Source organism: Bufo bufo, chromosome 4 (assembly GCF_905171765.1).
Source record: "Bufo bufo chromosome 4, aBufBuf1.1, whole genome shotgun sequence".
NCBI lineage: Eukaryota > Metazoa > Chordata > Amphibia > Anura > Bufonidae > Bufo > Bufo bufo.
In genome coordinates this window covers 120,204,660-120,218,475 of record NC_053392.1, presented here as the reverse complement: position 1 = coordinate 120,218,475, position 13,816 = coordinate 120,204,660, and the positions used below count along the sequence as shown (strand labels likewise).

Here is a 13,816-nt window from a genome sequence, read left to right as displayed (position 1 = left end):
CATATACCATCTCCAATTCTTATACTACCTATTAAAAACCGTCCGATATAGGGGGAGATTTCTAAAAATGGTGTAAAGGAAAATTGGCTTAGTTGCCCATAGCAACCAATCAGATTCCACCTTTTATTTTCTAAAGGAGCTGTGAGAAATGAAAGGTGGAAGCTGATTGGTTGCTGTGGGCAAGTAAGTCAGGTTTCACACTAGTTTTAAAAAAATCTCCCCCATATAGTCACCAAATAAATAAAAACAGCAATTCACACTCGGCAGGAATTGTTGCGGACATTTCTGTGGCTGTCCCAGAGACACATGCAATACTTCAGAAAATAAATAAAATAAAAATTCAGATGCATGGAATGGATTTGCAGAAATTTCTTTGACAAATCCGCCACAGGCGACTGAACCCTTACCAGTTACGAGCACCTCCATACTTACTGCTCCACCCAGACGGCAGATTGTGAGGAACATGATTTTACCAGTATCCCATTCGCTTACCATGGCCTACCAATTTAGCATATGTTAGAAGTTCGCTCCTAACCTTAGGATGTTCACACAGTTTCTCACAGGGGCAGAAAAAAACTGATAAAATAGTGAGTGGTCTTATGTGAGTAGCTGCCATGTCTTATGCAATAGATGTGGTCTTGCTGATATTGTGCCGTTACACCTAGAGCAGACAGACATCAGCAACCTTCAGCACTCCAGCTGCTGTGAAACTACAACTCCCAGCATGCCCACTTACTTGGCTGATCTTGTAACTCCAATAGAAATAAAAGGAGCATTCTGGGAGTTGTAGTTTCAGAACATCTGGAGTGCCGGAGGTTGCCGATCCCTGACCTACAGGCCAGGGTCAGGGTTGCCAAACACCCAGATATATTTCTGGTCAGTACGTAAAAACAGGCAACTTTTTTCCTGTGTCCATGAAAAAAAATAGATGTGTCCATTTTTATTTTTTTTTAGGCTGGTGGTACTTGACTAGATTATTTTGGTGGTGATTATCATCATTTTACAGCTCGCAGTAAATGCTGGAAATGTGTATTTGTATATGTAGTTTGAGCTATAGACATGGATTACAAATAGTCTATATCATTCATTATGGTTCTCCAATTTGTCCGTAAAAAATGTTGGATGCCTGTGATTTGGGGATAATTTGTCCAGAAGCCCAGCTACAGGCTCTGCTCTCTCTGCATCAGCCGCACCCTCTGCACTTTATTGACAGGGCCAGGCATTATGATGACGTTTTCACTGCCTGACCTTGTCAATTAAAGTGCAGAGGGCGCCGCATTTGCAGAGAGAGCAGAGACTCTAGGTGTAATGACAACGCCCCTGTTGCTCCTAGAGGCTTATTTGCATCTATTAAAACATCATATTTCTCAGCAATGCCGGGCACATATGAACGTGGTACCAACACAGATGCCTTCAGCTGCCAAGCACACATGTAACAGGTCAGCCAGTGTCATGGGTACAAATCTGCTGACAGACCATTGATTGGTTTACAAATTTTAGCACACCTTAAAGGGGTTGTCCAACACCTATAATGCCCCCCAAAATGCCAATAGCCGGGCGCGACAGGGATAAGCCTTCCTAGCATTGCGGGTGACAACAGGGAGGCGCGTTCCCATCGCTGTCTGCTACTGGCTGACCCCTACGCCCTGATGTTTTGATCCGTGCGACGGGGAGATGCAGCTGCGGCTGTGCTGGGATCCAGGACAACAACCAGTATGAGGGGCACAGGCATTTTGAGGGGCATTATAGGGGTTGGATAACCCAAGTAAGTTCAGGAATAGCAATTTTATTCAAACTCAACCCTATAAGAAAGCTATATCATACATAGTCAAATCGGTTTAGAGCTTTTGTGTCTGATCACATCTCATAATACTGACTTTTTAAAATTATCACCAGGGGCTGCTTTGGGCCTTATTATTCACAGCAGGTTACACCAACACATTGCATTCTTGTGGAAAACAGTAAAAACAAAAGTCAAATGAAAAATGCTGCACAGTTATAGGAATCAATTCTCAAATGCAGTAAAGCGCTCAGCTTCTGCGGTATCTTCAGCGCTCCCCCTGCTGGTCATGACCTGTAATGATTCCTCTTTCGTATCACTGCCTCTGACGTCAGCAACCCTCACTGTCATTGGACCTATAAAGCAATGCTGCATGCTCCTGTCACCTGATTGGTCGCTCTCCCCGTCCAGTGTTCCGGTTCTTCCATTCCTCGTCGCTTATTGGTCACCTCATCTGATTACGCCGCTCCATAGGGCAGACCACGTCCCGCCTCTTACCGGTATGGCCGATCGCCGGGCGGAGCTCACCCGGCCTAGTGTCAAGATGTTTTCTCTAAAGAAATGGAACGCGGTGGCGATGTGGAGCTGGGACGTGGAGTGCGACACGTGCGCCATCTGCAGGGTGCAGGTTATGGGTGAGAACGAGAGGAGCGGGGGCGGCGGGCTGTGTCGGTCCTGCAGGGGGGGCGTACTGTCAGGGATACTTGTGTCCTGTGATGCGACATGTGTGCGGGGGCAGCACAATGTCTGTACCGTGTGACCCTCACTGCTGGGCATGGGGTGGCACATGTCACCTTGTTGGCTGGACCTCTGCCATCCACAGGATACCAGTCCATGGTACCCCATCAGTGCCCCTGCTTCATACCTGAGCCCAAAATACCGGTCCACGATGCCCCATCACTGCCCCTGCTTCATACTGGTGCCCATAATACCAGTCCATGGTGCCCCATCACTGCCCCTGCTTCATACTGGTGCCCATAATGCCAGTCCATGATGCCCCATCAGTGCCCCGGCTTCATACTGGTGCCCATAATACCAGTCCATGGTGCCCCATCAGTGCCCCGGCTTCATACCAGAGCCCATAATACCAGTCCATGGTGCCCCATCACTGCCCCTGCTTCATACCAGAGCCCATAATACCAGTCCATGGTGCCCCATCACTGCCCCTGCTTCATACCAGAGCCCATAATACCAGTCCATGATGCCCCATCACTGCCCCTGCTTCATACCAGAGCCCATAATACCAGTCCATGATGCCCCATCACTGCCCCTGCTTCATACCAGAGCCCATAATGCCAGTCCATGGTGCCCCATCACTGCCCCTGCTTCATACCAGAGCCCATAATACCAGTCCATGATGCCCCATCACTGCCCCTGCTTCATACCAGAGCCCATAATACCAGTCCATGGTGCCCCATCACTGCCCCTGCTTCATACCAGAGCCCATAATACCAGTCCATGATGCCCCATCACTGCCCCTGCTTCATACCAGAGCCCATAATGCCAGTCCATGGTGCCCCATCACTGCCCCTGCTTCATACCAGAGCCCATAATACCAGTCCATGATGCCCCATCACTGCCCCTGCTTCATACCAGAGCCCATAATACCAGTCCATGATGCCCCATCACTGCCCCTGCTTCATACCTGAGCCCATAATACCAGTCCATGATGCCCCATCACTGCCCCTGCTTCATACCAGAGCCCATAATACCAGTCCATGATGCCCCATCACTGCCCCTGCTTCATACCTGAGCCCATAATACCAGTCCATGGTGCCCCATCAGTGCCCCTGCTTCATACCAGAGCCCATAATACCAGTCCATGGTGCCCCATCACTGCCCCTGCTTCATACCTGAGCCCATAATACCAGTCCATGGTGCCCCATCACTGCCCCTGCTTCATACCAGAGCCCATAATACCAGTCCATGGTGCCCCATCACTGCCCCTGCTTCATACCAGAGCCCATAATACCAGTCCATGATGCCCCATCACTGCCCCTGCTTCATACCAGAGCCCATAATACCAGTCCATGATGCCCCATCACTGCCCCTGCTTCATACCAGAGCCCATGATGCCCCATCACTGCCCCTGCTTCATACCTGAGCCCATAATACCAGTCCATGGTGCCCCATCACTGCCCCTGCTTCATACCAGAGCCCATAATACCAGTCCATGGTGCACAAATCCCACTTTCCACAGTGATCCTAATCAGAAGGCTGGGTCTCTGACCCATAGACTCCCACTGGCCCAGCATAAGGTGACCACAAGGGATGTTCCAGGCCGGGGGAATGTGGCACCTATAGTTATCGACACATATCCTTTATCAGTTTTTATTTCCTGAACGTGATATGGGGGCAGCCATCTTGCCTGATCCGTTCTAAAAGGGAAGATCTGCATTTTAACACATTTTTCATGGTCGTCCCCTCATGTGATTAAGCACTTTAATGGTAATATTGATGAAAATCTTCCTACCCGTCCTGCGCTGCGCTCCCGGTGTGATTAGGTTGCAGGCACTTTCTGTATCGCGTGCCATACACTTGGCATGTTATTGTAGGCTGGTTACAACCTGCAATGTATGTGGGTTGTACCTGGGCGCTGGTAAAGTGCTTAAACTCATGAAAGGAGGAGGGGGGGGGGGGGGGGGGATTAAAAAGAGATAAGGAGAACCCCTTTTTAACAGCATTTAGAGATTTGCTTTATAGCAGTCCCCATGGGCCATAGACACAAAGGACAGGAGGGACTGCATTGACTTCTATGGGAGAGTTCTCTGTGAGCTGTGCAGAGGTCAGGAGGGAGCAGATAAGCTGTGTTATCTATACATTTAGGTGATATCTGTCATTGTAATCCTACCTGTGGAAGGACATGACTGCTGAAAGGTCATCTGTACAGGAAGTGGTGGCTACTGTTAGGCTTAACACATGCATTTTGGCATCCCAGTTTTGAGATCCGGCAGAGCTGTACAGTCATCAAAACGGAACAAACCAGATCCGTCACTGAAAACCATGTAAGTCCATGGTGACAGGTCCGATTTTTTAGGATCTTAAAAAAACAACAACAAAAAAACAGATCTGTCACCCGTTGACTTTCAATGTATTTAGTGACGCCTCCGGTTAGTAGAGGGCCTACCTGAGCCCTTCTCACGGCCGCTGGTCAGGTGCATAATGATCTTAGGAAGATCCGGTTCCTATGCCCCAGGCCAGAGGCCGCAGGGGCCCTCCTGAATTCAACTTCATTGCTGTCCTCAGGACTAGGGTTGTTGCAGGTATCGAAATTTCGATTCCCGGTAGATACGATACCGGGATTTCCATTTTTTCGATACTGGGCTGCGCTTCTGTGCAGTCTAGTATCACAGAACATGAGCGCGCTGCCGTCAGCGCGCTCATGTTCCCTCAGCAGCACAGGGGAGAAGGAAGCGGTGTCTCCCTCCCCCCCCTGTGCTGCTGCTGCCACCAATGGGACAGAGGGTCGGGCGCACTGCGCCACCAATGATAGGACTTTTCATGGCTCCGGACTTTAAGTAGCAGGCTACACAGGTGGGCGCCCAGGGATGTCCCAGCACTTACTATTATTCCTGGGCGCCGCTCCGTTCGCCCGCCGTGCCCCACTACTGGCTCCTGCTCCATATGCTAATTACTATCGGAGCAATGGGGAGGAGAAATCAGCTTCTCTCCTGGCTGTAGCGCTGTCCAATCGCAGCGCAGGGAGAAGGAACGCCCACTAGAGAAGCTGCTGTCTCCTCCCCATCGCTCCCATAGTAATTAGCATATGGAGCAGGACTGCAGGAGACGGTAATGGGGCACAGCAGGCGAACGGAGCGGCCCCCAGGAATAATAGTAAGTGCTGGAACATCCCTGGGCGCCGCTCTGTGTAGCCTAATACTTAACAAAGTCCGAACCCATATAAGGTGGTCTTTAACATTTAATACAGGAGGCAGGTGCCGGCAGCAGAATCGCATAGCCGGCATCCTGCCTCTGACAGGGAGCTGCGATCAGCGGCAGTTAACCCCTCAGGTGCGGCACCTAAGGGGTTAACTGCCGCTGATCTGCTGCCAGAGCCCATCTCCTGTATTAAGGGTTAATTATCATTGGTTGCGCAGTGCCCCCTCCCAGAGCAACAGGGAGAGTGTGAAGTCCTATTCACCCTAATAGAGCTCTATAAGGGTGAATAGGACAAGGGATTGGAAGATCCCAGGATAGTTATTAAACTGTACGTGGCTTTTTTGTTTTATTTTTTTTCGTGTGGTATCGAGTATCGCGAAACTTTTATTATGGTATCGAGAACGAATCAAAATTTTGTTATCGCAACAACTCTACTCAGGACAGTGATACACTTGGATACTGCGGCGCTGTTGGCGGTATTTTGTGCTGCACTGTGGTATTTGGTTCTGCAGGGGTGGGATTTTCTGCAGCACTACAGTATTGCTGACCCCGCCTACTTGTGTTGGCTCCATCTACTGGTGTTGACTCTCCTACAATGTGGGGCCACTTTTAGGATTCCAGGGCCACTTTAAGTTTCCAGCCAACCCCTGGCAGTACACATGGGAGGACCTGCGCCGTTGCACAGTAGATGGTTGCATATGCTGGAGTTTTACCCTTGGCTTTGTATACATTCGTGGCCAAAAGTTTTGAGAATGACAAAAATATTAGTTTTCACAAAGTTTGCTGCTAAACTGCTTTTAGATCTTTGTTTCAGTTGTTTCTGTGATGTAGTGAAATATAATTACATGCACTTCATACATTTCAAAGGCTTTTATCGACAATTACATGACATTTATGCAAAGAGTCAGTATTTGCAGTGTTGGCCCTTTTTCAGGACCTCTGCAATTCGACTGGGCATGCTCTCAATCAACTTCTGGGCCAATTCCTGACTGATAGCAACTAGGGATCGACCGATACTGATTTTTTTAGGGCCGATACCGATACAGATAATTTGTGAACTTTCAGGCCGATAGCCGATAATTTATACCGATATTCTGTGAATTTTCATTTTTGAGAAAAAAAATAAATTCCTACACAAATCTGCTGAAAATTAATATGTTTATTGTTAGTGTATTTTTTTTTTTATAAATCTTTTTCATTTATACTTAATATTTTTGTGTTTTTTTTTTTACTAACTTTTAGCCCCCTTAGGGACTAGAACCCTTGTCCTATTCCCCCTGATAGAGCTTTATCAGGGGGAATAGGAGCTCACACTGTCCCTGCTGCTCTGTGCTTTGTGCACACAGCAGCATGGAGCTGACTATGGCAGCCAGGGCTTCAATAGCGTCCTGGCTGCCATGGTAACCGAGGCTTACACTGCTGGGGCTCCGATCGGAGGAGCAGGGGAGAGGGGATCCTGTGGCCACTGCCACCAATGAGTAATACTGGGTGGGGGGGCGCACTGTGCCACCAATGATTAATACTGGGGGACTTGGGGGGGGGGGGGGGGGGGAGCACTGCGCCACCAATGAAGATAAGTCTCTCAATCATTCATATATAGGAGGCGGGAGCTGGCTGCAGAATCACATAGCCGGCTCCCGACCTCTATGAGCGGTAGCTGCGATCCGCGGCACCTGAGGAGTTAACTACCGCGGACCGCAGCTGCCGTTCATAGAGGTCGGGAGCCGGCTATGTGATTCTGCAGCCAGCTCCCGCCTCCTGGATATGAATGAATGAAAGGCTTATCTTCATTGGTGGCGCAGCGGCCACAGCCCCTCCCCTCCTCTTGTCTTCTCTTCTGTCATTGGCGGCAGCAGCACAGGGGGAGGAAGACACTGCTTCCTTCTCCCCTGCGCTGCTGAGGGAACACGGTGAGCGCTGAGAGCAGCGCGTTCTGTGTTCCCCATACGTTATCGGTATATCGGCAAAATAGATGCCGATACCGATAACGTTCAAAATCCTCAATATCGGCCGATAATATCGGCCAAACCGATAATCGGTCGATCCCTAATAGCAACCCATTCTTTCATAATCACTTCTTGGAGTTTGTCAGAATTAGTGGGTTTTTGTTTGTCCACCCGCCTCTTGAGGATTGACCACAAGTTCTCAATGGGATTAAGATCTGGGGAGTTTCCAGGCCATGGACCCAAAATGTCAACGTTTTGGTCCCCGAGCCACTTAGTTATCATTTTTGCCTTATGACACGGTGCTCCATCGTGCTGGAAAATGCATTGTTCTTCACCAAACTGTTGTTGGATTGTTGGAAGAAGTTGCTGTTGGAGGGTGTTTTGGTACCATTCTTTATTCATGGCTGTATTTTTGGGCAAAATTGTGAGTGAGCCCACTCCCTTGGAGGAGAAGCAACCCCACACATGAATGGTCTCAGGATGCTTTACTATTGGCATGACACAGGACTGATGGTAGCGCTCACCTTTTCTTCTCCGGACAAGCCTTTTTCCAGATGCCCCAAACAATCGGAAAGAGGCTTCATCAGAGAATATGACTTTGCCCCAGTCCTCAGCAGTCCATTCACCATACTTTCTGCAGAAGATCAATCTGTCCCTGATGTTTTTTTTGGAGAGAAGTGGCTTCTTTGCTGCCCTTCTTGACACCAGGCCATCTTCCAAAAGTCTTCGCCTCACTGTGCATGCAGATGCGCTCACACCTGCCTGCTGCCATTCCTGAGCAAGCTCTGCACTGGTGGCACTCCGACCCCGCAGCTGAATCCTCTTTAGGAGATGATCCTGGCGCTTGCTGGACTTTCTTGGACGCCCTGAAGTCTTCTTAACAAGAATTGAACCTCTTTCCTTGAAGTTCTTGATGATCCTATAAATTGTTGATTGAGGTGCAATCTTAGTAGCCACAATATCCTTGCCTGTGAAGCCATTTTTAGGCAACGCAATGATGGCTGCACGTGTTTCTTTGCAGGTAGCCATGGTTAACAATGGAAGAACAATGATTTCAAGCATCACCCTCCTTTTAACATGTCAAGTCTGCCATTTTAACCCAATCAGCCTGACATAATGATCTCCAGCCTTGTGCTCGTCAACATTCTCACCTGAGTTAACAAGACGATTACTGAAATGATCTCAGCAGGTCCTTTAATGACAGCAATGAAATGCAGTGGAAAGGTTTTTTTGGGATTAAGTTAATTTTCATGGCAAAGAAGGACTATGCAATTCATCTGATCACTCTTCATAACATTCTGGAGTATATGCAAATTGCTATTATAAAAACTTAAGCAGCAACTTTTCCAATATTTATGTAATTCTCAAAACTTTTGGCCACGACTGTATACTTGGTGTAAACAGAGCCTTATATTGGTGGATTTGGTCAGTGGTCTAGCTATAGAGCTTGCGCAGGTAGCAGTGGCCCTGAGGCCAATCACCATAAGGGCCCAAAGCCCTTCCAGCCACACAAGAAAACTGCATCAAAGGGGTTATCCAGGAAAAGATATTCATGACGTATCCTTTGGAGAGGCCATCAGCAGAGGTCGCACTACATTTTGTCTGGAAGAATAAAAACGCTCCTCTTACCGTTTTTGAGGAGTATTTTTACCTGAGGAGGAGTATGACCGTTTCAGTAATACAAATACATAATACGTAGGCCTGCACTCGCTCACATCGGCGTTGGAGGCTCCGTTTGGGGCGTCTGTCACAGATTCTGTCAATAGGACTGGACAAAAAAAGCCTCGCATGTAACACGTTATTGTCCGTTAAAAAGACAGGAAGCTGGACGGTCTCCATCATAGTCAGCGGAGTCTCTTCAGCTTCTTCCCTGTCAGTTAGGCCGGGTTCACCTCACATTTCTGTCATACTTAGGCCTCATGCACACGACCGCTGTGTGCATCCGCGGCCGTTGACTTTCAATGGGTCCGTGGAAAAATTGGAAAATGCACCGTTTGGCTTCCGCGTCCGTGATCCGTTTTTCCAGTCCGTGAAAAATATATGACCTGTCCTATTTTTTTTCACGGACAACGGTTCACGGACCCATTCAAGTCAATGGGTCAGTGAAAAATCACGGATGCACACAAGATAGGAAAAACGGACACGGATCACGGATGACTATCATTTTCAATGCAAACTTGACTTAGTTTTTTTTTTCACTTTTCATGTCCGTGGATCCTCCAAAAATCAAGGAAGACCCACGGAAGAAAAACGGTCACGGAACAACGGAAATCCGTTTTGCGGACCGCAAAAAAAAAACGGTCGTGTGCATGAGGCCTTAACGTACACAAAAAACGTATGTTAATGGGGACCTCAGACATATGCCATACTGTGGAATCCGTCAGCATGGAAGGCATAGAGTTCCATTGTAAAAAAATAAGAGTTCTTTTTTGTGTACATTAAATTTATGAGAAAAACCCACCCTTGCATGCCCGATCCAGCATTTCCATTATTTTCTTTTTGCTCATCTAACGGAGCAGAAGAACAGAAATAAACAGCGGTGGTGTGAACGTAGCCTAAGAGGTGGGTATGCAGGGACCCATTACTGGTCTGAATAACATAAGACTACTATAGCCAAGTGATACAGTCCAGTCCGATATACTGGATCTTCCCTGTACTTTACCACTTGGCTATAATATCCTGCTGTGCACTCACCATACACTGCGCTGATGAATGGCAGGGAAAAGTCTAAGGCGTATTGCTATGCCTTAGACTTTTTTTGAGGGAGTAAAATAGCCTTAACAGGTATCTATGACGCTTGTACAGGCGTTATTGTGACTTCTAGTCATCAGTATCAGATCTGCGGGGGTGTGACTTCCGGGACCCCCACCGATTCAGCTGTTAGAAGAGGCTGAGAGTGCTGCAGCCTCCTCCTAGGCCAGTGACATCACTGTACATCAGTCATGTGGCCTAGTCCAAGTCAATGAGGCTGAGCTGCAATACCAAGAACTGCCACTATATGATGTATGGCGCTGTCCTTGGAAAGCTGCCGGGAGCCTGCACTGCTCACCACAGCTCCCATGGTGGCGATGCTAGGACATGGACTCCAACCGATGTGATAATGATGGCCTGTCCTAAGGCGAAGTCATCATTATCTTTTCCAAGATAACCTCTTTAAAGGAATGTGATGCAGGGATTTGTAATCTCACTATAGGAATCCCGATCTGTATGTCCATTGTGTCACCCGCCCCTGGGCTTGCACTTCACATCAACCTCCTAGGACATATGATCTTCTGTGTGACCTCTCCTGAAATGGCTGGTGGCCTTTTATGTCACAGCTTAAAAGAACACCTAGTCCCCCCATAAGCATGGCAGAGCGATGGTTGTGGTGTGCCCACATTTATAGGCCTCACCCCCTAATTACATAAACCATGCCCCCTTTCACGCGATCTCCTGCACCCCCGACGCTGAGCACGTGTACTACAAGTCCTCCATGATGTGTCCAGCTTCAGTAGTTGATCCTTGCTGTATACATGTATTAAGTGCTTGTATTTGTGTCGTCTCTAGATGCCTGCCTGCGCTGCCAAGCCGAGAACAAGCAGGAGGACTGTGTAGGTAGGTGACACTGGCATTATTAGAGGGAAATTTAAAGAGTTGAGCCTCTCCATTCATTGTCTGTGGGACTTGCTGGAGATAGTGGAGTTCAGCGTGCGGCTAGCTTTGGCAGTCCCATAGAGATGAACACGGCAGCAACGATCGACCCCGAGATCCGTCCTGGATGTGCCCACATAGAACTTATCTGATTGGCTATTGTGATTGATAGGCAGCCACTCCTTGGGGTGCCATTACATGTGTGTCTTGAGCCGCGATACCACTAATTGCTGGGCCACATCTGGACTGCACTGTGCAGTCGTGGTGCAATGTCCGTGGCTAAAGCTGCCATTACTTTTCTTTGCTGCTTACTTGGGATGGGTTAAAGGAGTTGAAGTTCACGGGTAGTCTGAGTCCACCTTATGTGAGCAGATGCTGGTCTCAGGGGCTCCAGCTGTTCTTGTATAACATGGACGGCCATTTATCTGATACTACATTTCCCCTGCAGTGGCCTGGCGTCCTCCATCTAAATCACCACTGGTGGATGGCTTATCTCTCTTAGGTTAAAACAATCGGGCATGTTAAAATCCAACTTTCCTAACATCTGTTGCCCCCATACATGACCAATCCCACCAAAATCCGTGGGATCGGCTAAAATGCATCTAGATAGATGGATAGATAGACAGCTTTAGACCACCCCGCTGCCAAAAGCAACCTTCTCTCTGTGGTGGACTCAAACCAATCGTGTATTACGTGGCCGTCCTTTCATGTGAATGGGCGTCATGTAATATTACGTTTCACCAGTAGAGGCCACTGCAAGGGAAATGAGGGGCTGTAAAGTGTCCCCCCTGATGAAAGCGGTCTGCTGTTGGTTAGAGAAGCCAGACCCTCCCCGATTATCGTGGCAGCTTCATTCTGAGAAGGGGTTGTACAGGCAGGAAAAATCCCTTTTAATTAAACTCTGCTAGACTTAAGGTACTTTCACACTTGCGGCAGAGTTATCCGGCAGGCAGCTCCGTCGCCGGAACTGCCTGCCAGATCCGTCAAAACGTATGCCAACCGATGGCATTTGTAAGACTGATTGGGATCCGTCTTACAAATGCATCGAATGTCATCCGGAAAAACGGATCCGGCATTTATTTTCAAATATTTTTTTTTTCAGTCTGCACATGCGCAAACCGGAAGGACGGATCCCGCATTCCGGTATTTTGAATGCCGCATCCGGCACTAATACATTCCTATGGAAAAAAATGCCAGATCTGGCATTCAGGCAAGTGTTCCGTTTTTTTTTGGCCGGAGATAAAACCGTAGTGAACAGTCACTGAAGACATCCTGAACTGATTTCTCTCCATTCAGAATGCATGGGGATAAAACTGATCAGTTCTTTTCCGGTATAGAGCCCCTAGGACGGAACTCGGTGCCGGAAAAGAAAAACGCTAGTGTGAAAGTACTTACATTGGCGGGTATGAGATGCAGAAAGTTAATGTCAAATAGGTAAAAGCCACCAAGGAGCCAGTGCTGAGTCCTTGTGCCACTTGTCACTTGTGTGATGCACTGCATCAGGTCAGTAGGGTCAGGGTCTGCCAGGATTAGCAGGGTCTTTACTTTTAATCTCTTTGGTCTCTTAAGACGGTATTATCATTGGTGGGTAAGTCTCTTAAAAGAGCATACTGTGTACTGGTAGTTTACATGGGAAATGCACCGTTTCCAATCAGAAATCCCAGGCCGCTCCTACTTGACGGGGTCTGTATGCATGCAGGTAGTTGCAGTTCCCCCCTCCATAACGCCTCGATCCCTCGCCCCCCTCCTTGGAGGGGGGTTTATTTCCTTAAATGCAGTACAAGACTCGTACACTAAGGATCTGCTGCCATGTCGTTCTGCTTCTTGACCTCGTCTTCTGTATGGTGTCCCCTATGTATACTTTTTTTTAATTTTTTTTATGGTGGCTCCTAATATGTGAACAATAAAATCTTTGGCTGTCGCCACCCTTTCATAAAGCTGTCACTAAGTGTAAACCCGTCCTATAGGCCACACACCTTGTGCCATCAGTAATGGCCTGTTAATACAAACACTCTGCTCTGTTCTCTTGCAGTGGTATGGGGAGAATGTAATCACTCGTTCCACAACTGCTGCATGTCGCTGTGGGTGAAGCAGAACAACCGGTGCCCACTGTGCCAACAGGACTGGGTGGTGCAAAGAATAGGAAAATAACTCTTACTGCGTCCTGCCGTCCGGACTTGGCTGTTTGCTAGTCTGCCATTCTGGTGCTCCATGTGAGTGACTGGATGTATTTAATAAGACACTAACCGATGGTTCCATCCATGGAATGTCCTTCTGTATCTGCCGCAGATACTGACTAGAGCCCTTGTTGAATAAAGTTAACTTACTCTTTGTGTTGCTTTTTCCTTGGAATTATGGTATGTATAATTATTATTACAAAAGCGATGGAAGTTGCGCTGCGCATGCGCAGCCTCCCTCCATTCATCTCTATTGTACCACTGAAAAAAGCCGAGCGTCAGCTCAGCTATTTCCATTGGGCCCATAGAAATGAATGGGAGCGGAGGCCGGTCATGCGCAGTCGGTGCGCTCCCATTCACTTCTATGGGGAGAGAGCTTGGTGATGGCCGGACGGGGGGGCTCC

At 48.2% G+C, this 13,816-nt stretch overlaps 1 protein-coding gene across 1 annotated transcript; it reads left to right on the top strand.

Annotated features, from left to right (window-relative positions):
* Window positions 1-2,247: 2,247 nt before the first annotated feature.
* RNF7 (ring finger protein 7) lies at window positions 2,248-13,566 on the top strand. The gene is made up of 3 exons (XM_040427778.1): window positions 2,248-2,415; window positions 11,152-11,199; window positions 13,268-13,566. The coding sequence occupies exons 1-3, from the start codon at window positions 2,283-2,285 to the stop codon at window positions 13,384-13,386; spliced, it is 300 nt and encodes a 99-aa protein (XP_040283712.1). The 5' UTR covers window positions 2,248-2,282; the 3' UTR covers window positions 13,387-13,566.
* The last annotated feature ends 250 nt before the right edge of the window (window positions 13,567-13,816 follow it).

Coding starts and splice junctions, on each gene's coding strand:
- RNF7 (XM_040427778.1), top strand. CDS start 2,283: ATGGCCGATCGCCGGGCGGAGCTCACCCGGCCTAGTGTCAAGATGTTT. Junction 2,416..11,151: donor CTGCAGGGTGCAGGTTATGG/GTGAGAACGAGA, acceptor TGTCGTCTCTAG/ATGCCTGCCTGCGCTGCCAA. Junction 11,200..13,267: donor CAAGCAGGAGGACTGTGTAG/GTAGGTGACACT, acceptor GTTCTCTTGCAG/TGGTATGGGGAGAATGTAAT.